Here is a 24,996-nt window from a genome sequence, read left to right on the forward strand (position 1 = left end):
CTGGCTCATTCCTTATTAGAATCTTCTATATTCATATGTATATTTCTTGTTTAGACTTTTTCTATAGCTAGCTACTGCCTTATAAAATTGACTCATTATTATTCCCCAACTCCCTAGCTCTTCGTTGCCCCCCCGGTACTCCCAAAACTGACTCATTAATCCCAAGACAAGGTCCTCTCCAAAACCATCTCTTCTCCTTCAAACCTCTCCAACCCCAACACAAATCCACTTCGATCTCTTTCTCTAACTTGTTCATCAAACTCAAAGCCCACATACTAATATATATCTAGCTAGCCACTACTCCGAGTTTTCTTCAAGTACCGTTTTGCTTATTTACATTTCTCTTCTTGACATATATATATATATATATATATTCACAAGGCATATCATATGGGAAACTACGTTTCTTGTGCTCTATCCAGCCCAGGAGGCAAGCAGTCTAGAGCCACAAAAGTGATCTTCCCAAGCGGCCAAATTCAAGAATTCCATGCACCCATTAAAGCAGCTGAACTCATGCTTGAAACCCCAAACTTCTTCGTTGTAAACTCAATGTCTCTCCAAATTGGACGAAGGTTTTCTGCACTCAACGCCGACGAAGACCTAGAGATGGCTAACGTTTATGTCATGTTCCCCATGAAGAGACTCAACTCTATTGTCACAGCAGCTGACATGGGTGCCTTGTTCCTCACCGCCAATTCTGCAGCCAAGCGTGGTTCTGGCGAAGCCAACATAAGGACATTTCCGGAGCCTAGAGATGTTCCCCTGTTGGTGGAGGGAAAAACAGCTGATGATTGGCAGGAAAATGAGACGGCGGTGGCAGTGGCGGTGCCAAAGTTGAATTTGGATGATATTGAGGAATTTTCGTCGCCAGAGTTTATGCATAGGTTGTCTATGTGCAGGTCAAGGAAACCATTGTTAGAGACCATAACAGAAGAGCCAGTTATTTGTTCACGTTAAACTAGGGTGTGTGTGTGTGTGTGTGTGTTTTTTTTTTTCTCCGTAGTTGGGTCAAATAGTATATACTCCTTAGTATTACGTACCCTTCTTGCAAGGTAAGTTTTTTAATACATTTTAAGTGGAGATTCAAATCCTAAAGGGTTTTTGTTTGAAACACTAAATGTCATTATTGGTTTTGTGCAAGGAAGTTAGGAAGGTTAAAGAAAAGTGAGTAAAATTCTTAGGACATGTATATGGATAGTTGGAATAACTATTTTGATGGTTAGGTCATGTTTTAAGTCAAGCCACATGTGAACAAAATATCAATTAATGGAGAAAATTTTATGTATGATTGAGATTATTGTATGCTTGGTATTTCAGATATATAGTAGGGAAATTTTAGTTGTTTTAATTATATATGATATGAATTAGTAAAATACGGTACGAGTTTAATATGACAAGTATATGGACAGTATAGTTTGGCACCTTTCAAAAAAGTAAATTTTAAAAATTTGGTATAAAAATACAGAAATGGAGAAGAAAAGGTACATGTATGTTACAGGTATATTATGTTTTTTTTTTTTTTTTTTTTTTAAATCATAACAAAAATATGTAAACATTTACCACATATATTTTTAGATAAATACAATCATCTTTGTTTCATAACCTTTTAACTCCTGCCAAGTGTGACACTTCTTTTGTCATATTTGATGGTTTTTTTTTTTTTTTTCCCCTCAAATTTGATAGTTCTATCGTCACATTAGGCAATGCCAACATTATATCTAACCATACTTTTGTCAAATTTGGTGGTTCACTTTTTTTTTTTCTCACATTTGATGCATCTTCACATTGGAAAGTACCAACATCACATATAATTGAACTTTTATCATATATGGTGGTTCCTTGATTTTTTTTTTCTTACATTTGTTCTATCATCATATTAGGCAGTACCAACATCACATCTGACCATACTTTTGTCATATTCGGTGATTCTTTTTTTTTTTTTTCCTCACATTTGTCAGTTCCATCGTTGTATTAAGCAGTACCAAGTTGACTACCAACATCACATATGACAATACTTTTATCATATAAGTCAAAAAAGGCACAAACTCTAGTCCTTTACATCCATTAAAATTGGAACCATTCAAAGAGACAAATAGATCATAAGCTCTTAGCACTGCAAACCCAAAATTACCTGGCATTGAAAGTTGCATAAGCATATTACAGTGAACTATCACAACGGTGTTTGCGTTCTCATTTCTAGAAATTTAACAAAAGCAAAAATGGTAAATCACTTTCTCCCATTTTAATTTGTTTCCACTATTTTTTGCATCTATAGCTTTCCTCCACATTCAACATTAGCTTATGCAATAATTCTTCCATTTAAAAAAAAAAAAAGCTATATTACGAACTTCATAATCAAGAACTACATTTCAGAGTTATCACAATATAGAATATTGTACACCATCATCTAAAAAAATTTCTCATGGGAGAAAACTACTTATGGAATAGTTCCAAACCACCGTTTTAATTGTGGCAATTCAGAGGGGAGGAAAAAGAAAATCAATGTCCGAACTTGTATATTCCACAACAATTTTTGGAGAGAGTCACAAATAGATTGCACCATGGAATAAACTGCAGGAATATGAGCCAATTCTTCATCCTACCTCTGCAAAATGATTTAGCTTCATATTAAATGTAAGTTTTGAGTAGCTAGAAAAAAGGGAAAGAAAAAGGGATCTAGATCCTCTCCATTTCTCTTTGAAATTGAGAGGGTCCATTTCATGGCTAGGATTACTTTGAAAATAAATCAATGGCTAAGATGTGCCACATCAATTAAAAATGAATAACTTAACTCTAATAGCAAAGTTAACTGTGGTTAAACAAACTAAACCTTAACGTTCACCAACGTAAGCGTTAACATTGGAAAAAAAGGGGGGGGGGGGAGGGGGGAAGAGAATGGGACTCTCTTTCGATCTGGGATCTGGGTGCCTCATCAAACATCTGGGGCGATCGGTGGAGACATTCAATGGTGTTCCTCGCCGTGGAGGGGATAAAGACTATCCATGTCCTTCACAATTTTTAATATTACTAATTTTTCCTTATAATTTTTAATTTTTCTAATTCTTTTAACATACATACATACACCTCTGAAGGAGAACGCTTTTGTTTTTTGCGATACAACTACTTGATTTAAAAAGTCAAGCTTTAAAGTGTAAAAGATTATGGAAATTGTGTGTTTGTGAAAACATAAATTTACCAAGTGTCTTTAATTTTCCAGCTGTGGATATGTTTCCTTTTTATGCAACTTAAATTTGTGGGAAATTTGTGAATGTTAAACATAATATGAGAAAATCAGTATCGCTTGCCTTTGCAGTTTATAGCCTTTAGTTATTTGGATTAATCAAAATCGTATGGGTTTGTGGTTTGATTGTCTGTAAAAGGTTGGCAGATCAAATCTGTGCCTGGATTTGCTTTGAATGCCTACAAAAAGATTTAGGGAGCAGCATGTGTGGGTACTGGGTACCTCCTTCATTTTTCTCTTTTTGCATCAATTTTCATGGCATCCAAATCGATCAAAGACACAAACTTTCCTTCATTTTCAGCAACCAAATGAAAAAAAGGAACAAAACATAGAAAAAGAAAAAAGACAATAAGAAAAGATGACCCAAATCAATTGTCAATTAACAAAATTAATGCATTACAAACAGAACAATCAAATTGAGGGGAAAAAAAAATCTTTTCGTCTTCTTTTTCTAAACTCTGCTCTTCCCATTTTGTTACTTCTAGATCTATTCTTCCTGAAATGTCTTGGCGACAAAATCACAATTCACGAAGCTTAAAAGATAAGTTTAACACACTCTCTGGTAAACTTAACCATAGTTTAGACAGAATCCTCTGTTAACTTCATAGTAGCATTAGTCAATATCTTTTTAAATGATGTGGCACATCCTAGCCTTTCATTTATTTCAAATCAATCCTGGCCATGAAATGGACACTGTCCATTTCAAAGGAAAATGGAGAGGATCCAAATCCAAGGAAAAGATGCCATGCCACTTCAGCAAGACACTATCCAAATAACATTATCAATCTACTATCTATTATTTGATTGAAATTTTTTCAATCTTTTACTCCATGATTAAGCAAATTAGTTAATCAAAATTGCATAAGATAGACACACTAGCTCCACTGGGATACTACAAAGCTTATAGAACAAAACATCAAACACATGGTGTGCATTTTTAGAACAAATCATCAAATGCTGTTCAAAACTCCCAAATACAACAATCAAAAGCAAATCACCCACAAGCCATCATATATCCACCAAATAAAGGAAGAAGAAAAAGAACTAACCTCAGGTTGCTATAGTTTATCAAACAAATAAAAGGTTACTGCATTTTGATCAAAAAAACCCTTCGGTTGCTGCAGAAAAAACCCTCAAGTTGCTGCAGTTTATCAAAAAAACCTCAGGTTGCACAGTTTATAAAAAAAGCTTCAGGTTGTTGCAATTTATCAAAAAAAACTTCAGGTTGCTGCATTCAATGAGTGGAAGAGACTCAAGCATCTCCAAAACTATGAAATATGAACCTGGAAAGTCAATCAAATTCAAAAACTAAGCAGTAATCATATTTATTTTATTTAAAAGCCAAAACAAATAACAGTAAGACCCAAATGAAATATTCTTGACTTGGAAAACAAAAACAACCTATAGGTTGTTGGAAATAAAGGAGAGATATTACCTGACTCTTCCTTGGAAATTACATAATATGATTTTACCCAAAGAGATGGCAAAGATGAGGCGTGAATCAAATCACTATCTTAAGAAAAATCATGACATTTAAGGTTTATTTGATGTAGTTAGACAAATAATTTCTGCACATTGTCCCTAGGATACAACAGACCAACCACCTTTGCTAATTATCCTTGCAAGCCTTCACTGCTCGATGGATATAAGCTCTCTATAATACTTTCTTTTCCCATAAAATAAAGTAAAAGATAAAGTATTTTGTTAAGAGTAAGAAGCAGTAGATGGTGAGTGTTTAGAACAATAACAAGATTGATTTTTGAAAGTATATAGCTTGGTAATCCAAATAAGGTGATATCTAAAACTTTTTATTTCTTTCTATATTATATATATATATATATATAAAATACAATAGCCGGACATGAACTTGCCTTTTGCCAAAATCTATACATTGAAAACAATTAAATGGAGTCATAATGCTATTGAAATTAATAGCCTATAAAGTGGCTGAAATTTGAATACCAAGCAGTTCAGAAAATTTCAGAATTTAAAATATTGCCAAAAGATTTGACTTTCCATTTAACCAAATAGTAAATGCTAGTATATATGGTAACATATTATGACATATAATAATTCAGAATATCTGTATAGAAATAAGTTTCTGATTCTTTCCATCACTTTCCATCTATAACGTTACAACGTTAATATATTGAAAGAAAACATTTTAGAGAAATGATATGTCTACAACAATTTTACAACATTTTTACAACAAATCCTAAGTGGCAGGTTGTTACTAGTTGTTATTGTTAGGGCAAAAAAGTAATCTTAGTGTTAATTTCAAATTTGAACCAATAACAACTAACCACCTGTGATTTGTTGTAAAAATGTTGTAGACGTAGCATTTCTTAGGGGTGGCAAAATTTGACACGACCCGCGAACCCGACACGACTAACCTGTTTATAAACAGGTCATGGGTTGAGGCTAAATGGGTTCGGGTCATATTCGGGTCGACACGGCTGACCCGTTTAATAAACGGGTCGTGTTCGTGTTTAACATGTGAACCCGTTTGACCTGTTTGACCCGTTTAGATAATAAAGGTATTAAATTTTGTTATTATTGCTTAATTTTTGTTGCTGTAATTATATGTTTATTATTATATTTATGGTTGTAATTGTATTTTAATTTTAGATATATAGAAATTAATAATAGATTATTTAGATTATGTATGACCTATTAATCAAACAGGTTATTAGTATTAATTTTTACATGACTTATTAATTAAACAGGTTAAACGTGTCGGGTTGGGTCAACCTGTTTAATAAACAGGTCGGGTTAGGGTTGAGGATTCTTGACACGTTTACTAAACAGGTCGGGTTCGGGTCAACCCATATAGCAGAGTACTTATGGTTCGACACGACACGAACCCGACCCGCGAACACGAATTGACACCCCTAGCATTTCTCAACATTTTATAGCAAAAGTTTATAAAGGAAATTAAGTATATATAATGTAATAAAACAAAATATGCTGGCAATGATGGTATTAAACATCACAGTAATGTCCAGAAAATTTCTTAACTAAAACCATTGACAATTGCTTTTCAAATTCTAATTTATATTTGAATTTCAAATTTAGCAAATAAATCGATTTTTCATAAAGGAAATTATTTTCTTAAATCACTTAAATGAGCATTAAAATAGAATATGATATTTTTGTAAAAATATCCAACAATCCCCCACTTATTTTTATAAAAATAAATATGTAAATATATATATATATATATATGAATTTTTTTTTTTAGGTTAAGTGGAACATTATGCATAATGAGAGTATCAATGGCTTGAACCCTCATTTAGTGTTTCAACAATATTGTTCCAAAGTTAATAGTGAGCTAAGTCTTGAACTATAACTTTTTGTGTGGAAACAAAACATTACATCACACACATAATATTATAGTACTCTACTATGAGCTTCTAAACCAACACATTATGACCTTGTGCTTAACCTCAGCATTCATGAGCTATTTAGAGAACTAGCCATATTCTCAAAGGAGGTGGGTCTATCAAGGATGTTCTTGTAACTCTAACATCCCACTCATAAGAGCTATAATCCATTAATATTTTTTAATAAATAAAAAGCCCGTCCTATACATGCATGCACAGCATAGGGAGATACATGAGTACTATTATACTAGTACTCATTCATATATTTAGTGAATGTTAATCAAACTACTATATGATTTGTTTTTCTCTTTGAACCTAGTTCTTGGGATCTCCAATCCCTAGGTAAGGTATCCTCATAGGTAGTTTATTCTTCTTTGGGCTTATGTCCTATCCCCCTCGATGCTATCCAGATATTTTCTCTAGCTAGAGCAGTTAATGGATCCGCAATATTATCATTTGTACTAATATAATCAACATTTATGATACCATTGTTTATGTATAATCTCACAATACTGTGTTTTCTTCTAATAGATCTGGATTTACCATTATAGTATTTATTGCGCACTCTATCAATAGTGGTGGTACTATCACAATGAATTAAAACAAGTGGAATAGGTTTCTCCCACATGGGAATTTCATATAATAAATCACATAACCAACCCGCTTCTTCACTAGTTGAAGATAAGGTAATTAATTTTGCCTCCATGGTGGATTTAGCAATAATTTGTTGTTTTTTAGATTTTCAACATATTGCTCCACCACCTAATGTAAATACATAGCCAGTGGTAGACAAAGAATCACCTGATAAGGTGTTCCAACTAGCATCACTAGATCCTTCAAGAACGGATATTTTTGATATAGCAAACCATAGTGCGTAGTTCTTTTTAAATATCTCATTAATTGAGTCATGGCATTCCAGTGCTCAAAATTATATTTGCTAGTAAATCTTGCTAGAACTACTACAGCATAAGCAGTATTAGATTTAGTACAATCAATAGCATATCTAAGACTACCAATAGTACTAGCATATTCCTTTTGATTGTAAATATCATTTACATCTTTAGTAGGAAATAGATGCACATTAGAATCAAAAGGAATACTTGCAGAATTACAATCAAAGTAATTATATATATTTTTTAAAAATTTCTATATAATGAGATTTGTGGGGACATTTTTGCCTTAAGACCAAGAGTTGTACTTTGTAATCTTTTTTGGCTTCAAGTTCCACATGGGAAAGAAAGACTTCCTCTTCACACCTTATAAGAGATGAGCAAGTGGATGAAGAGTACCACTAACCAAACTAGCGGTACTCTTTCTCTAACCAAACTAGTGGTACTCTTTCTCATTGGCTCATCCCTTATATGGCATGAAGAGGGAGGCTTTCTTTTCCATGTGGGACAACAAAAATTGCCTAAGGTTACAACATGATTTAGTTCTTGGCCTTTGAAGCAAGAATTGCCCCCACATTAAAAGGATCCTTTTAATGTTGGGACATTTTTGCCTCAAGACCAAGAGTTGCACTTTGTAATCTTTTTTGGCTTCATCCACTTGCTCATCCCTTATAAGGTGTGAAGAGGAAGTCTTTCTTTCCCATGTGGGACTTGAAGCCAAAAAAGATTACAAAGTGCAACTCTTGGTCTTGAGGCAAAAATGTCCCCACAAGATTGATCTACAATATGCATTTGAAGTTCTAGAAATTTTCATACCAAGGTTCACATGAGCTCCTCCTAAATCTTTCATATCAAAGTAATTTTTAAGAAGCATTTTGGCAGCATTTATAATATCCGTATTAGGACCAAAAATTAGAAGGTCATCAACATATAAATAGATTATAAAATGAGCATCATATAAATGGACTGGATTAAAACAAGCAAAATCTATGGCTAAAATTTAATAGGTAATGTACCCCCAAAAAAATGGGGTACCGTAGAATGACCCCTTAATATTTTGTCACATAAGTAATAAAGACCTTACAATATTACACATTTTTATTTTAATATATTTTTTAAAGTTGATTTTAAATTTTATTCTATATTTAAACATTGGATGAGAATATTGTCATACTATTTTTTCTTTAATGGATAGAATAGTTTCATATAATTAAGGGTAATCTTAGATTTTTTTCTATTAAAAAAAATCTCAAATTTATAAGCGGATAGGTATCGGATTTTTTTTTTCAAAAATAACATCTATTTTCAAACAATTTCGTTAGTTAGCACATTTTCAAAACTATTTAGGAAACTAACATTTTGAGTGCTATAGACTTGATTTTGGTGTGTTAAATTGAGTACAATGAACTCGATTTCAATATTGTACGACAGTTGATGTGCAAATTTTGTTCACGTAGGCATAAAACTCAAGTCAAATGCACTTGAGTTCTGCCCCTAAACAAAACCCAGAGAATTGCTGTCATCTTCTCTGAAAAAGCTCTCATCTTCTCTAAAAGGCAGAGCAACACCTAAAGAAAAAGGTAGAGAGCTTGAATTTGAAATGGAGCTGAGATAATTATCCTCAAAAGAAGAAAAAGGTAGAGAGACATTGAAGAATGACGAAGAAGAACAAAGACGAAGAAGAAACCAAGATTTCTGTAACCAAAAACCCTTGGCTTCGTCCTTCCTAACCCAAATCCCCACAAACTCAAATCTCCCTAACCCAAACCCTTTGGCTCGGATTGAACCTAGCAGTGGTGGTGACGAAGGTGAAGGTTCTCTAGGTTGCGTTTGCCTTTGTTTCTCTCTAGGTTGCGTGTTTCTCTTTGGGTGGGTTGTGTTTGCTTCTGCATGTGGTGGGTTGATGAACTGAGATTATCATCGAACTGAGCGATAGGGACGAACTAGGTCTGGTTCCTCTTGTCTGTGTGGTGGGTTGCGTTTGCTTCTGGGTGGGTTGTGCATGTGGTGGTTTCATCTAAGGAACTCGTGTGGTGATTTCTTCCCGCACACCAAAATCGAATTTAAAAAACTTGAGATATTAATTTGCTAAATAGTTTAGAAATGTTACTAACTAACAAAATTATTTGAAAATGAGTGTTATTTTGAAAAAAAATCCGATACATATCTCCCAAAAAAAATCTCATGTTTAAAGGAAAAAGAAAAAGAAAATCATATTTGATTAATAAGAGCATCCACATCAGTGGATGTAAAACTTTGCAAAATGCAAAAAGTAACAAATTTTACACATTTTACCCCAAAAATCTTCAACATCAGTCATTCTAAAATTATGTATATTTACCCATTTGCTACAGTAATTGTGCATATATACACGATTACTGTAGATATGTATCCTATTATTTTATTAATTCCACATTTGGCTCCTTTTTTTTTCTCTCTTCTCCATTTGCAAAACCAACTCAAACTCATCATCTTCTTCTTCCTTTGATACACATAAACACAAACACACCCACACAAATGCACAGAACTTGCAAGAGCACCATTACCAAAATGCAGATCCCACCATCCACCCAACACTATCCAACCATCACCACCCAACCACCACCACCATCACTCGTTAAAATAACAGAAACCCAAAATACAACGAAAATCAAACTTGATCTACCCAAAATCCATAGAAAGTCAGCTTAAAATTAAACCATCAACTGAAAACCCATAACCCAAACCCAAAATCAGAATCAAAATACAAACCTAATAGTGGTAGAATGCTTGAAATCAAATGAGAGAGATTCAACCATGCAAGCTTTGACAGAGAGGGATTTCTTCAGATCTTTGAGATCAGTGCTTGTGGTGGAGATTGGTTCTTGTGGTGGAGAGTTGATTTGACCATGAGACAAAGAAGAAAAAAGAAAAGGAAGAAAAAGAAGAAGAAGATGGTTATGGTGGAAAGATAATTTGACCGTGAGAGGAAGAGGAAAGTCTTGAGAATAAATGGCAAAGGAGTGGAGATGAGAGTGAAAAAATCAGATGAAATGAAATGAGATAAGTACAAAAGAAAAGGAGATAAGGACAATAGAAAATGATAAAATAATAATAATAATAAATTATAGAAATATTATTATTTAAATAGAATAAATGGTAAAATAGATGAATTGACGTGAGCGTTTTGGAAAAGTAGTAAAATAAAATAGAAAAAATAAATTCTTAATGTAAAATAGACAGAAAAATTTGGCCAAATTGACGTGGTTTTTATTAATATTGCATTGGTACGAAGTACGATTAGGAAACCGTCGGATACGGAGGTGGGCGCAACAAATTGGGCTTCAATTCATATAAAACATACTTTTGGCGCCTTGAAAAGCAAAGACTCCCCAACCCCACCAACTTGTGTAAAGCCAAGCCAACACCAGCAACTACTGACTGCCCATTCTCATTTCTCATCGATCATCTTCCAAATCCAAATCCAAATGGCCTCTTCCTCGAAAACCCTAACCCTGGACTCCTCCCAGCTCTTCCTGGCCGCTCTCCAATCCCAATCATTACCACCACCATCGCCCCTCTCTCCCATTCCCTCCTCTTTCCCCCCTTCGAAACTCATCCCCAACACCCGTTTCCTTGTAGACGCCTTCCGCGGCGATTCCAGTTTCTCCGTCTCCTACTTCCTCTCCCACTTCCACTCTGATCACTACGCCGGCCTCTCCGCCACCTGGTCCAAAGGCATCATCTTCTCTTCCCCCACCACCGCCCTTCTCCTCAACCGTGTTCTCAAACTCCCCTCCCCCTTTGTCGTCCCTTTACCGCTCCGCCAAACTGTTGTCATTGACGGCTGTCAGATCACCCTCATTGACGCCAATCATTGCCCTGGTGCCGTCCAGTTCTTCTTCAACATTCCTGGCCCCAACGGTGGCAGGTATGTTCACACCGGCGATTTTCGCTTTTCTGATTCCATGAGATTTGACTCTTTTCTAACTCAATTTATTGGCTCTGACGCTGTTTTCTTGGATACTACTTATTGTAATCCCAAATTCGTGTTTCCTTCGCAAGATGAGTCTATTGATTATGTTGTTAGTGTGATCGATAGAGTAAGAGTAGGAGGTGATTCATTGAGGGATGTTTTGTTTCTTGTCGCTACTTATGTTGTTGGGAAAGAGAGGATTTTGCTCGAGATTGCACGGAGGTGTAATCGGAAGATACACGTCGACGCTAGGAAGATGGAGGTTTTGCGTGTTTTGGGGTATGGCGAGAGCGGGTTGTTTACAGAGGACGTGTGTGAAAGTGACGTTCATGTTGTTGGGTGGAATGTTTTGGGTGAGACATGGCCGTATTTTAGGCCTAATTTCGTGAAAATGAAGGAGATCATGGATGAAAGAGGCTACTCTAAGGTTGTGGGTTTTGTTCCCACAGGGTGGACTTATGAAGTGAAGCGCAATAAGTTTGCTGTCAGAACTAAGGATTCCTTTGAGATTCATCTTGTTCCGTATAGTGAACATTCAAACTATGACGAACTTAGGGAATATGTGAAGTTATTAAAACCAAAGCGTGTCATTCCTACCGTGGGTTTGGATGTTGAAAACCTTGATAGCAAGCATGCCGATAAAATGCAAAAGCATTTTGCAGGGTTAGTTGATGAAATGGCCAATAAGCAAGAGTTCTTAAGGGGTTTTTATCGAGGGTCCTGTGAAGTGGTTGACAAGGTTGAAAGAGATGCCAGCACTAATGAGGAGCTGGACAAGGAGAATGAGATCAAGGAAACTAAGGCAAAGGGCAGTGATATTAATGATCCGGGTTTTGCTTTGGATAACTCATCTTCTCCTAAAGAACCTGGTACACAAGATCCAGTTGTTTTGAATGATGAGGATATATCTTCTCTTCAACAATCCAGTTCACAAGATCCAGTTATGCTGAATGATGAGGACATGGAGAAACTCGTTCAGGAACTTTGTGATTGTTTGCCCACATGGGTCACTCACAACCAGATATTAGATCTGATTAGCACCTCCGGAAGGAATATTGTTGAAGCGGTGTCTAATTTTTATGAACGCGAAACTGAATTTCATGAGCAAGTCCTTGCTAGTACAGCTACAACATCTGTGTCCACTTCTCAAAGTAGCTCACTTAATGTCTCCGCTTCACTTTCAAAAGCAGGTTTTGTTATGAGTAGTCCTATTGGAAGCATTGACAATGCTTTAAGTAAAGTCTATAAGTCAGCCAACCTGAAGCATTCTCGTCCTGGCAAAGGTAAGGGGACTATTGACAAGAAACCAAACAAGAAAGTTAAAGTCAATTCAATTAAGAGTGGCACTTCTCCTGGAAAAAGGAAGATGAATGTTGAGAATAAGACAAACAAGAAGGTTAATTCAAAGTTGGAATCTGGTGGTTCAAAACAATCTACAATAACAAGTTTCTTCAGTAAAGTTTTGCCCGATGTTTCTGAAGGTGGTAAGGTAGGAACTTTGTTTGAGCAGAGCCCTATAGATGAAAATCTGTTGCCTGATGATTCTGCCAAATTTTACAGGGATGAAATAGACCAGTTTATTCAAATAATAAATGGCAATGAATCATCCAGAAGCTGTGCTGCCACCATTCTAGAGAAGACAAAAGGAGATATTAATAAGGCGCTGGATATTTACTTCTGTAATCATGAGGGTGACCTTGGTGACTCCAACAAATCAGTTCTGGTGCAGAGTAGTGTCAACAACTGCTCTCCTGGCCAAAAGAAGAATGTGCTAGGGAAAGAACATGTTCCTGATATCTCTTTGCAGTCAACGTTAACAAAGGATGTGGATGCAACTCCTGTATCACTACCTCCAGAACAATACAATCCTATAGAGCATGGTTGTTTATTTTACATTTTGAAATTGTTCAAAATATTGAGTTTTCTTGTTAATATATTTAAATTTTAAACATTTTCTTGATGGCAATCCTTCACATTGCTGAGATACATGTGCAGCATGCTGGAGGAGCGGACAACCTGCTCCATATATACATCTTGCAAGAACTTTTGATCAGCTAGAGGATGAAAAAGGGAAGATAAAAGCTACTTCTATGTTGTGTAATATGTTCAGAAGGTCTGTTGCTACAGATGGCATCTTTGATATCATTTTTGTATTTTCTTCTTCCTTTTATGGTATCACAGGTTGCTTTTTTATTAGTTTTTGCTGATTGGGACATATTCTTTTCTTGCACTGGCTTTTATGACAGTTTACTGGCCTTGTCTCCTGAGGATGTGCTGCCTGCTGCATATTTATGCACAAATAAGATCGCTGCAGACCATGAAAATATAGTGAGTCTTATCCACCCATGGTCTTTGTACTCTTTTTTCCAATCAATGCTTGACTGGTGATACTGTATTCAAGTTTTATTTCCTATCCTTTGAAGCCTCAATTTTCTTCTAGTTATGAGAGATGCTTTTATTTTTATTTTTATTATTATTGTTATTATTATTTTTAAATCCAAGTTACTATTTTGTATCACTTGGCTGCACTTGATATGACAAGACTTAATTTTGACCAATAGAATTGTGACCTTGATTTCCTCCTTTTCCCCGCCACATTCTTCTTCAAATTCATGGTTTTGTTCTGACTCTAGAGTTGGAGCTGACGTTACCTTTCTTGGTCAATCATGGCAACAGAGATATATTCTATGGAACTAGTAATTGATTTTTATTTTATTTTATTTTTATTTATTTATAATCTTTTTTGATTGGTAGAACTAGTAAATTTCATGAAAAAATCTCTCTCCAAATTTAAGTGTAATTTAATTTACCTAGCATAATCAGTTTAAGAAGTGGAGGATTTGTCCCTAATCCTTGGGATTTCTTCCCTCCCTATGAATTATTTGGGGTTACCACTTGGTGCTTGATTTAAGTCGAAGGAGAGGTGGAGTCCTATTGTGGAAAGAATGGAGAAAAGCCTTGAGGGGTGGAACTTTGGAAGAGAATTTGTTTATCCAAGTGGGGTAGACTCACTCTTATTAAGAGTACTCTCTCAAGTCTACCAACATATTTTCTCTATTTTCCCTCTCCCAGCTAGCATTGCTAGGCCTATTGAAATGATGCAAAGGGATTTTCTTTTGGGAGGGATGGGAGATGAGCTTAAGTTTCACCTTGTGAATTGGATGATAGTGTGTACACCAATTAGATAAGGAGGGTTAGGAGTGAGAGAGATGGTGCCATTCAAAAAAAATTTATTAGGTAAGTGGTTATGATGATTCGCCATTGTTTTGCTTTTTGGAGGAAAGTAGTGGAGTGTAAATATGGTTGTGGTTTGGGAGGATGGTGCTCAAAGGTGGTTAAAGGAGGATATGGAGTTGGTTTATGGAAGTTTATTAGATTGGGTTGGGTTCCTTTTTCCAGGTTTATTTCATTCTTGGCTGGGAAAGGAACCTTGTTTGTTTTTGGGTTGATTGGTGGTGCGGTGATGGGCCTTTGAAGGATGTTTTTCCAGTTTTGTACGAAATTGCTCAGGATAAGGGGCTCCTGTGGCGGATTATTTGGTTTGGATAGATAGCTCTGTGCTTTGGGATGTTACTTTAATGCGTCTATTACATGATTGGGAAGTGGAAGCTATGATTATGTTTTGGGAGGAGTTAATTCTTTTCCTTGGAAGGATATTTGGAAGGTAAAGCTCTGCTTAAGGTTGCCTTTTTTACATGGACTGCTGCTTTGGGTAAGATTCTCACAATAATCTGCATCACCATAAGGTTTGTGTGATCGAGTGGTGTTACATGTGCATGAAGGTGGAGGAAACAGTTTACCATTTGTTCCATTGCAAGTATGCCCTTGATTGTGGTCAATGATCTTCTGTTTATTTTGGGTTCTGTCTCAATCAATTCTTGCAATGTTGGCTGGGGGGGGGGGGGGAAGGGATTGGTGTTGTGTGGGGTGCAGTCTTTGCCTTTTGTGGATGGTTTTGAAGGAGTGCAACCGTATAGCTTTCGAAGGATTTGAGAGGTCTTCAGCAGATTTGAAACTATTCCTCCTGCATATTTTGCATAAATGGATGGTGGTTCCAACCAATTACCCTTTACTTTGCTAGATTTCATTGATAGTTGTTCTCTCTCATGACTTTGTAGTTCTCTTAGAATATTGCTTGTGTACTGAGGGGCTCCTTTTTACTTTCATAAATAATTATTCCTAAAAAAAAAGTTCCACTAGATTTTGAAATAAATATGTATTATTGTGTGCTAGAATCCTTGGTGACCAAGTTAGAGCAGAATGGTAAGACTATGTAGCTGACCACAAAATTTTTTATCTTGTTTTGTGCTCTGTAAGTTCTTCTGTCTACTTTATATACACAACTTAGTAGGTTGATTCTGCTGCAGCATAAGAGATCATTTGCATTTTTTTGATTGTTGGTATGGTCTATGATTTGTGTCATTATAACTCAGGTTCCTTTACTGTCCCCCTCTCCTTGGAAAAAGAAGAATAATTGAAAATTGAAGGAAAATGAAGGGCACAATGTCTCTATAAGGCATACCAATGCAATTTGGTTGTCTTGCTGTTTACCTTGAAAATTTTTTTACTCTTGCTTTTGTAGTTGTTATTTTTTAAAATTTCCTGATTTATTTTGTTGAAAATTCTTATAAGTTTTTGGTGTTTCTTGTATGCTACTCCATCCCTGTCTTATTCTTGTTATTTTTCTCAATTAGGTACCCAAAGTTTTTTTTAACTTTCAAAAAAAGAAAAAAAGGTACCCTAAGTTTTTATTATTGCTATGCATATTCTCATGGATATATTCTGAAAATGGAAATCAGTATGCATGGATACAACAACAACAACAACAAGCCTTAATCCCAAATTTTGTGGTTGGCTATGGATCCTCAATTGATTAGTTAAGGTCCACCACATGTATTCATTTTCCCCATTATATTTTATTGGAAGTCATACTCTTTGTTACTTCCTTAATTGACAAGTCCGTTTTTATTACTTCTACTATAGTAATTAAATTACTTTGAGTTTTGACTAGATGTACTTTTATCAGATATTATTACACAACATGATTTTATCCATCTCATAATCTTGGTGCTTTGAATTTTCTTTCTGCTCTGTAATGTTTTTAATGATCTATTTCTCTTGAATGTAATGCTATCCATGTACACTTCCGGTGTACCTGGGTATTTTGATTAATGAACTTTTGTTATTTATCAAAAAAAAAAAATGATCTATTTCTCTTGACAACAGAAATCTGGAAATATGATTTTGTTTTTCACAGGCCAATGTCAGGTGTGAGAGATTTTAGGCATTAAGCATCTTCTCTTCTGTGCAAGAAATTAAAATGTCCTCATGTCTTAACTATGGTGCAGGAACTAAACATTGGTGGAAGTTTGGTCTCCTCATCACTGGAAGAGGCATGTGGTACAAACCGGACCAAATTAAAGGAGATGTATAACAAGATTGGTGATCTTGGTAGCGACAAATGTTTTTTTCTCATATATTATATCTGGTCTGCTGAACTATTTCTTTCTGTGAGGTTTTTGTACAACCTAAGAAATAGTCTATTTTGGTTAAAGGTGATGTTGCTCAAGAATGCCGACAAACACAAACATTACTTGCCCCTCCTTCGCCGCTTCTAATTAGAGATGTATTTTCTGCACTCCGAAAGATAAGGTTTGACTTATCCATCTTGGTTTTTGTTCTTTAGAGCTTAATGGACATATTGGTGACTATCTATTGGTGGTTTTTTGAAATGATAGGGAATAATTTGTATAATGATAGTAGTACAGTACCACTTAGATAATAGTCTTAGTAATATATGTAATGCCTAGGAGTTGGTATCATAGATTTTGCGAAAGTGGTATGTTCTTCCCCCATAAAACAATGGGTGGAGGGGAAGGTCACATGTTCAATGCAATATGATGCATGAGTTTACTTGCCTATGAAAAAAGGGAAAGTAGAAGAAGAAGAAGAAGATCATCACCTGAGATTGGTTTTTTCTTTTTCTTCTTATTGTGGTGCAAAGCAGTTTATGTTATAAAATATTTCCCCAGTCAAACTCTTTTTGTCAATTAGGTTTTGCTTTTTCATTTTTCCCTTATATATATATATATATATATATGGTCTTTAGCTGGAAACTTTGAAAAATACAAAAAAAATACTAATGCTATTATCAAAATATTAAAACATCAATATCCCACTGTTTTCAGTGTTCACAGTAGGAAATGGAGCCGTAATGAAAAGTTTTTTAAGGTTAGCATGAATCAAGTGTAGGAATGTTAAGTTTGTAAAAATATATCTAGTTAAAGTGGTATTTTTCCCACTATTTTATCCAGATGGTAGGTCACGGCATTTAGGGCAAGTTTAGGAGGCTTGAGTTTTCAAAAGCTGCAGTTGTTTTATTTTTATAATTAAAAAAAGGGAAAATAACACTTTGACACCCTAAACTATACCCTTGATTACACTTTTCACCATAAACTTTTCAAATGCGTTTTGCATCTTAAACTATGACCCTTGTTACACTTTGCACCCGACATCAAGTTTATCGTTAACTTGGATGGAAAATAATGACATCTCTTGAAAAGAACCAATTGCCTATCTTCTCAATTCCTTAAAAACAAAGTAGAAATTATACTTTATCAGCCTAAACTATATTCTTGATAATGCTTTGTACCATAAATTTTGTGTTTCCATCCAAGTTAACAATAAACTTGATGACGGGGTGCAAAGTATAATAAGGGTCATAGTTTACAGTGTAAAACATGCATTTGAAAGTTTAAGATGCAAAGTGTAATCTAGGGTATTTTTCCCACTATTTTATCCAGGTGGTAGGTCACGGCATTTAGGACAAGTTTAGGAGGCTTGAGTTTTCAAAAGCTGCAGTTGTTTTATTTTTATAATTAAAAAAAGGGGAAGTTTCACTTTAACACCCTAAACTATATCCCTGATTATACTTTGCACCCTAAAATTTTCAAATGCGTTTTGTACCATAAACTATGACTCTTTTTACACTTTGCATCCGACGTCAAGTTTACCGTTAACTTGGACAGAAAAGAATGACATCTCTTGGAAAGAACCAATTGCCCATCTTCTCAACCCCTTAAAAACAAAGTAGAAATTATACTTTACCAATTTAAACTATACTCTTGATAACACTTTGTACTCTAAATTTTGTGTTTCCATCCAAGTTAACAATAAACTTGACGTTGGGATGCAAAGTGTAACAAATGTTATAGTTTAGAGTGCAAAATGTTCATTTGAAAAGTTTTGGATGCAAAGTGTAATCTGGGATATAGTTTAGAGTGGTAAAGGGTAATTTTCCCTAAATTAAAGGTTTAGTTGTTTCAAAAGCCTCCTAAAAGGCCTAAGCTGCCTTTCAAAGTCCTCAAAAGCAGAAGAATCTTTGGGTTGCCAAACAGCTTCTAACTTTTACTTTTTATAGGCTTAGGCACCCAATGGGGTTTGATTCTAAGTCTTTAAAAGAAGTAATATTAACAGAATCAACCTTATTAGGCACACGGTGATGGGCATAGGAATTTGTGCTCAAAGTTTGTATATTATGAGACGGCTATGGAATCATTACAGAGTGAACCATTATAACACCGTATGGGATTTGATTATTGTAATTTTCCCTAAATTAAAGGTTTAGTTGTTTCAAAAGCCTCCTAAAAGGCCTAAGCTGCCTTTCAAAGTCCTCAAAAGCAGAAGAATCTTTGGGTTGCCAAACAGCTTCTAACTTTTACTTTTTATAGGCTTAGGCACCCAATGGGGTTTGATTCTAAGTCTTTAAAAGAAGTAATATTAACAGAATCAACCTTATTAGGCACACGGTGATGGGCATAGGAATTTGTGCTCAAAGTTTGTATATTATGAGACGGCTATGGAATCATTACAGAGTGAACCATTATAACACCGTATGGGATTTGATTATACTTGTAGGCCTTTTAGTTTATTAGCTCATGTAGAATTTGTAGCAAATTTGTTCTAATTTTCTTTCATATTATGTGGTACTTTTCATGATTCAAAATGTGTATTATATAATTTATTTTATTGATTTGAATATTTTTAAATTCCGATACCAATTGCAAGCACTCTGTTACATGAAATTATTTTAATTCTCGTTCTTATATGGTATCATCAGTGGACAAACAGGCAGTGGAAGTACCGTTCGAAAGAAAAACGTTATTGTGAATCTCATGTGTTCTTGTAGAGAGAAGGAGATGAAGTTTCTTGTTAGAACTTTGGTAAGACTGTTAATATAGTTTGCTTTGAACATGTCTACATTTATCTAAATGGTGATCTTTGCACTACATTTATCTAGGACCATTCCTTGCTTATAAATACTTGTCTGTTTTGTTAAATTATATCTCATTTATTCCTCTCAATTTGTCTGTTTTGTTAAATTAATAAAATATGATATTTTTCCCGTTTTCTATTTTTTGGTTAAATATGAAATTTGATAATTATGGTAGTTAATAATAAGCTTTTATTATGATTGAGGTTGTATATGGAAATATCTATTCTACCATTTAACAAAAATATGATTTGGCAAGATTCTAATAAGGGTTTAAATATAGAATAAATAGAATTTAAATTCAATTATAAAATATATATTTAAAATAATGATGTGTAGTTCCTCCAAAAAAAAAAAAAATGATGTGTAAAATTGTGAGGCATCAAAAGCTTATGTGGCAACACTAGAAGAAGTTAACAAAAAGTCAAAGGTTTCTATATATTATAGATTATAGATGTGTGATGGTATATTTATGTGTTTTGTTGAATAACGGCATTAAATAATATTATGCCATTTTTAAAAGTAATTATCTTCATCTTGCACTTGTTGACTTGAAGAATTGTGTGCATCGGCGCATCAATCTTAATACAATTCTCTTCTTTAATCCTTTTCTCTTTTTAGTTACTATTTTCGTTATTACCTGCCCTGCATGCTTATAGAGCATAAAATGGGGGCACATGTGGTTAAGTCGTTTGCTGTTGAGAATTTAATTTTGAAACATAATAGTTTATCAGTTCAGACTTTTCAGCAATTTTGCTTTGCTTGGATGGGAGGGGGAGGAGAGGAGAGTAGAGTAAATGGGAGAGTTATGGTTTAACGAACCCTCCTAAGCCTACATTTCTAATTCAGTGGAGTGGAGGGGATTAAAAAAAAATTGAAATGTCAATTTTGCCCTTAACATGTCAATTTATATTTATTTTTTTAAAAAAAATCAATAAATAAGGTTATAATTGTCATTTTATATGAAATTCTCATCCCCTCTCCTCTCCCTACTTATTTTTTAAAACATCCAAACAAGGTGAAGGGGTAGCCATTCCCGTCTACTCTCATTTACTATCCTCTCCTTACACTCCTTACCCTCTACTGCCCTTTCCCTCCAAACTTCCAAACATGGTGTTTGTGTTGGGAGGAGCATATGAATCTTTTGTTGCTTACACTTCTGAAAAGCCTAATTTTTTTTTTTTTTGGGACCATTTTGATGTAATTATCCATTCATCATAAAAGTGTCTGACTTGCAATTTATAGTTGCACAAAACGTCAGAAAAAAAATATTTTACACCGAAGCAAATAGATGCTTATTAAATAGTAAATGTTATTGTAAGAATGGTTAAATTATTTAATTTTCTGTTTTTTAACAGCTTAGCAGGATATTGATAAATAGGAAGAGCACAACAGAGATTTTTATCCTTGAAAACTGAGATGATTTTAGTTGGCCCCCCAAACCAAAAAAGGATCACTGCTTCATATACTCTATTTGAAGTATCTTTTGTTAGAAAGGGATTCCACAAACAGCTGCATCTTGTGTTTTTCAAGCTTTGATTAATCACTCTTGTATTGAGTTTTGCTTCCTCATTTTGTTCTTACTCTTGGATGTTCAGGTCCCTAAAAGTATTGACATTTTGCATGCAGCAATGGCTTGAGGTTTAAGTTTCTTGAGAGCATGGTTGTGAAAATGATCATGTTTGATGAGCTTTTGCACTATTTGCCGAGGAAGTACTGTGTTTTTGGTCTAGCAGTTGAGCTTCAAATTTCTCATTCCAGATTGTAGCACCACCATGTCACCAAGCCTTCCTATTTATTTCTCCTTATGTGCTCTAGTGTATACGTATCATGCATACTTCTAGTTCACCAACATCTTAATCTTTTATCATTTATCATTTAGGGGGCTATATTATCCATTTAAATTGAAAAATAGGGGGTTGTTTAAGATCTGAAAGCACGTTTTCTTAAGATGCGACAAGATTCTTGTTGTTCAATAGATAGAGATAGCTGTTGCAGGTAGGGTGGAGATGATGTTGCTTTACCTGTCATTTGCTATTGATTTCCAGAGCAAAGTGTGTTTTTCCTTTAATTGATCATGTTTGATAAGCTTTTGCACTATTTGCCGAGGAAGTACTGTGTTCTTGGTCTAGCAGTTGAGCTTCAAATTTCTCATTCCAGATTGTAGCACCACCATGTCACCAAGCCTTCCTATTTAGTTCTCCTTATGTGCTCTAGTGTATACTTATCATGCATACTTCTAGTTCACCAATATCTTAATCATTTATCATTTATCATTAGGGGCTGTATTATCCATTTACATTGAAAAGTAGGGTATTGTTTAAGATCTGAAAACACGTTTTCTCAGGGAGCTTAAGGGGCTTATCTCTAATGTTAATTACGAGGGTGTCTCTTTTGGGAGTAGGAGCAGAGTTTCTTCAACTGCTGTAGGGGTTGTTGGTAGTTGTAAATGACTCCATGACTACTTTCTTGGAATGTAAGGGGGCTTAACAATCCCCGTTAGAGAGAGGTTTGTAAGAATCTTCTAAAAGATTGGAAGTGTGATATTGTTTGTTTTCAAGAAACGAAAGTATCTTCTACTGATGTTTTTGTTCGGAGTTTTTGGGGGAGTCCTTTCATTGACTGGGCTGTTTTGGACGTGGTGTAGACTTCGGGAGGGGTCTTGCTGATTTGGGATAAGAGGGTTTTTGAACAATTGGACATTATTGTTGGACAGTTTTCTGTCAGTGTCTTACTGAGAGGAGTGGTGGATGACTTTTTTTGGGCTTGTTCAGGTGTGTATGGCTCCAATGAAGATGGACAGCGGGCTGCATTGTGGGACGAGTTGTCTCAGGTGCGTGCTAGATGGCCCATGGCATGGTGCTTGGTAGGTGATTTTAATTGCATTAGGTACCCAAGTGAAAGGCTTGGCTGTGAGTTGTTTAGTCCTGCTATGTTTGCTTTCTCAGACTTTATAGAGAGTAATTCTTTAGTTGATTTACCATTAGAGGGTGCTTCCTTCACTTGGTTTAGAGACTCTGGTTTTCCCTCTATGTCAAGAATCGGCAGGGCTTTGGTTTCTCTAGATTGGGAGGAACATTTTGAGAATGTATCCCAAAGGTTGCTTCCTCGTGTTATTTCAGACTACTCCCCGCTTTTGTTGGAAGTTGGTGTTGTTTGACGTGGTCAGAGTGCCTTTAAATTTGAAAATATGTGGTTGAAAGTTGAGGGTTTTGTTGATAGAGTTCAACATTGGTGGAATGGGTATAGTTTTGTGGGTTCACTAGGTTTTATTTTGGCTCAAAAATTGAGGGCTTTGAAAGCTAACTTAAAAAAATGGAATAGGGAGGAGTTTGGTGACTTGGCTCTTAGGAAAAAAAAAATTGTTGACTGAACTGATGGGTTTAGATGCGAGAGAGGAGTTGCTGGGGCTTTCAAGTGAGGATCAACTCCGTCGTATTCAACTCAAAGGAGATATAGAACAGTTGGCTTCTCTTGAGGAAATTTCTTGGAGACAAAAATCTCGGGCTTTGTGTGTGAAGGAGGGAGATAATAATACTCGTTTCTTTCATAGATTAGCAAACTCTTATAGAAATGCTAATCACATTAAGAGGATCGAGGTGGATGGTGTTCTTTATAAGGATGAGACGGAGGTGTGCTCTCAGTTAGTTCTCTTCTATCAGGGGCTATATAAGGAAATTGATTTGGGGCGCCCTTCTATGGATGATTTAGATTTTGCTTGTCTTGTGGAGGAGGAGAGGTTGTCCTTAGAGAAGGAGTTCACGAAGTGGGAAGTTCTCCAGGTCTTAAGGGAGATGGAGGGTGATAAAGCCCCTGGTCCTGATGGTTTCACCATGGCTTTATTTCATCATTTTTTGGAGTGTTGTGGAAAAGGATGTCATGGATTTTTTTGATTTTTTTCATCGGCACTCTGTGTTTGGACGGTCCTTGAATGCTTCGTTTCTCACATTAATCCCTAAGAAATGTAATCCTATTAATATTAAGGACTTCTGCCCTATCAGTTTGGTGGGCAGTGTGTACAAGTTGTTGTCCAAGGTGTTGGTGAACAGGTTGAGGGCGGTTTTGGATAATCTCATCCCCGAGTCTCAGAATTCTTTTGTTGGTGGAAGGTAGATTCTGGATTCAGTGCTCATTGCAAACGAGTGTCTGGATAGTAGGCTGAAGAGCCGGTTACCAAGGGTGATTTGCAAGCTTGATATTGAAAAAGCATATGACCATGTTAACTGGGAGGCCTTGTTTTATTTGTTGGACCGGATGAGTTTTGGTTTGAAATGGAGGGGGTGGATTAAGGTTTGTGTTACTTTTGTCCATTTTTTGGTCCTGGTAAATGGATCCCCTGAAGATTTCTTTGGAAGTTCTCATGGGTTGAGACAAGTTGACCCACTATCCCCTCTTTTGTTTCTCTTGATAATGGAGGTTTTAAGCAGAATTTTGAAGAATACAGAGGAGAATAACCTTATTCGGGGTTTTCATGTGGGAGTAGTGAATTCTGTTGGTGTGCAGATTTCTCATTTGTTGTTTGCGGACAACACTATCTTATTTTGTGATGCTTCTAGGGATCAGTTGCTGTCCATAAGGTTGGCGATGTCTTGTTTTTAGTCGATTACAGGTTTGAAGGTTAATGTTGAGAAAAATGAGATTGTCCTTGTTGGGGAGGTGAATAATCTAGTTGAATTGGCTAGTATTCTTCAATGTAGAGCGGGGAGTTTGCCTATGAAATATTTGGGAATGTTGTTGGGAACTTCTTTTAAGACAACTTCGATTTGGAATCCTATTTTGGAGAAGATGGAAAAGAACTTTTAGGGTGGAAGCGTCTCTATTTATCTAAAGGTGGTAGGCTCACATTACTAAGGAGTACTCTTTCAAGTCTTCCAACGTACTTTCTATCTCTCTTCACTATTCCTAAAGCTGTGGCTGCTAGAATGGAACATATTCAGAGGAATTTCCTTTGGGGGTCTTCTGAGGGGAGTTTCAAATATCCTTTGGTGGCTTGGGAAAATGGTGTGTTTACCTGTCAAATTGGGTGGTTTGGGGATAAGAAGTGTGGCGTCGTTTAATCAAGCTCTATTAGGGAAATGGTTGTGGTGTTTTGGGCATGAAGTTACCCATCTTTGGCGGAGAGTAATCTCCACAAAATACGGTGAGAGTCATGGGGGGTGGTGTACGAAAGTGTGCAGGAGGACTCATGGTTGTGGTCTTTGGAGAGGCATTCATGAAGGGTGGGAGAGTTTTTCTAAGCATTTGTCTTTTGTAGT

The 24,996-nt window shown here is 35.6% G+C and overlaps 2 protein-coding genes and 1 long non-coding RNA gene across 4 annotated transcripts in view; 2 read left to right on the forward strand and 1 right to left on the reverse strand.

Moving 5' to 3' along the window:
- Positions 1–390: 390 nt before the first annotated feature.
- On the forward strand, positions 391–957 carry LOC136070649 (uncharacterized). Its single transcript, XM_065780877.1, has one exon. It carries the CDS (start codon positions 391–393, stop codon positions 955–957), a length of 567 nt encoding a protein of 188 aa, XP_065636949.1.
- Positions 958–2,341: 1,384 nt separating this feature from the next.
- LOC136070645 (uncharacterized) lies at positions 2,342–10,523 on the reverse strand. Its single transcript, XR_010631889.1, has 3 exons — positions 10,266–10,523; positions 4,291–4,524; positions 2,342–2,605 (listed from the first exon to the last, which is right to left on the reverse strand). It is a non-coding gene; the product is annotated as an uncharacterized LOC136070645 (long non-coding RNA).
- Positions 10,524–10,792: 269 nt separating this feature from the next.
- Positions 10,793–24,996, forward strand: part of LOC112028194 (DNA ligase 6) — a 38,697-nt gene continuing 24,493 nt past the window's right edge. Inside the window, exons 1-6 of one of the 2 annotated variants that reach the window (XM_065780850.1) lie at positions 10,793–13,349; positions 13,465–13,582; positions 13,716–13,797; positions 16,818–16,920; positions 17,025–17,121; positions 19,589–19,691. In XM_065780850.1, the coding sequence (XP_065636922.1) occupies positions 10,982–13,349; positions 13,465–13,582; positions 13,716–13,797; positions 16,818–16,920; positions 17,025–17,121; positions 19,589–19,691 (2,871 nt within the window). In that variant the 5' untranslated portion in view covers positions 10,793–10,981. The remainder of the gene's footprint in view (positions 13,350–13,464; positions 13,583–13,715; positions 13,798–16,817; positions 16,921–17,024; positions 17,122–19,588; positions 19,692–24,996) is intronic. The other variant, XM_024060859.2, reaches the window with a different exon arrangement.

Source organism: Quercus suber, unplaced genomic scaffold (genome assembly GCF_002906115.3).
Source record: "Quercus suber isolate HL8 unplaced genomic scaffold, Cork oak 2.0 scaffold_249, whole genome shotgun sequence".
Lineage (NCBI taxonomy): Eukaryota > Viridiplantae > Streptophyta > Magnoliopsida > Fagales > Fagaceae > Quercus > Quercus suber.

What these genes read in the sequence shown, in the direction of transcription:
- LOC136070649 (XM_065780877.1), top strand. Translation starts at nt 391, where the DNA reads ATGGGAAACTACGTTTCTTGTGCTCTATCCAGCCCAGGAGGCAAGCAG.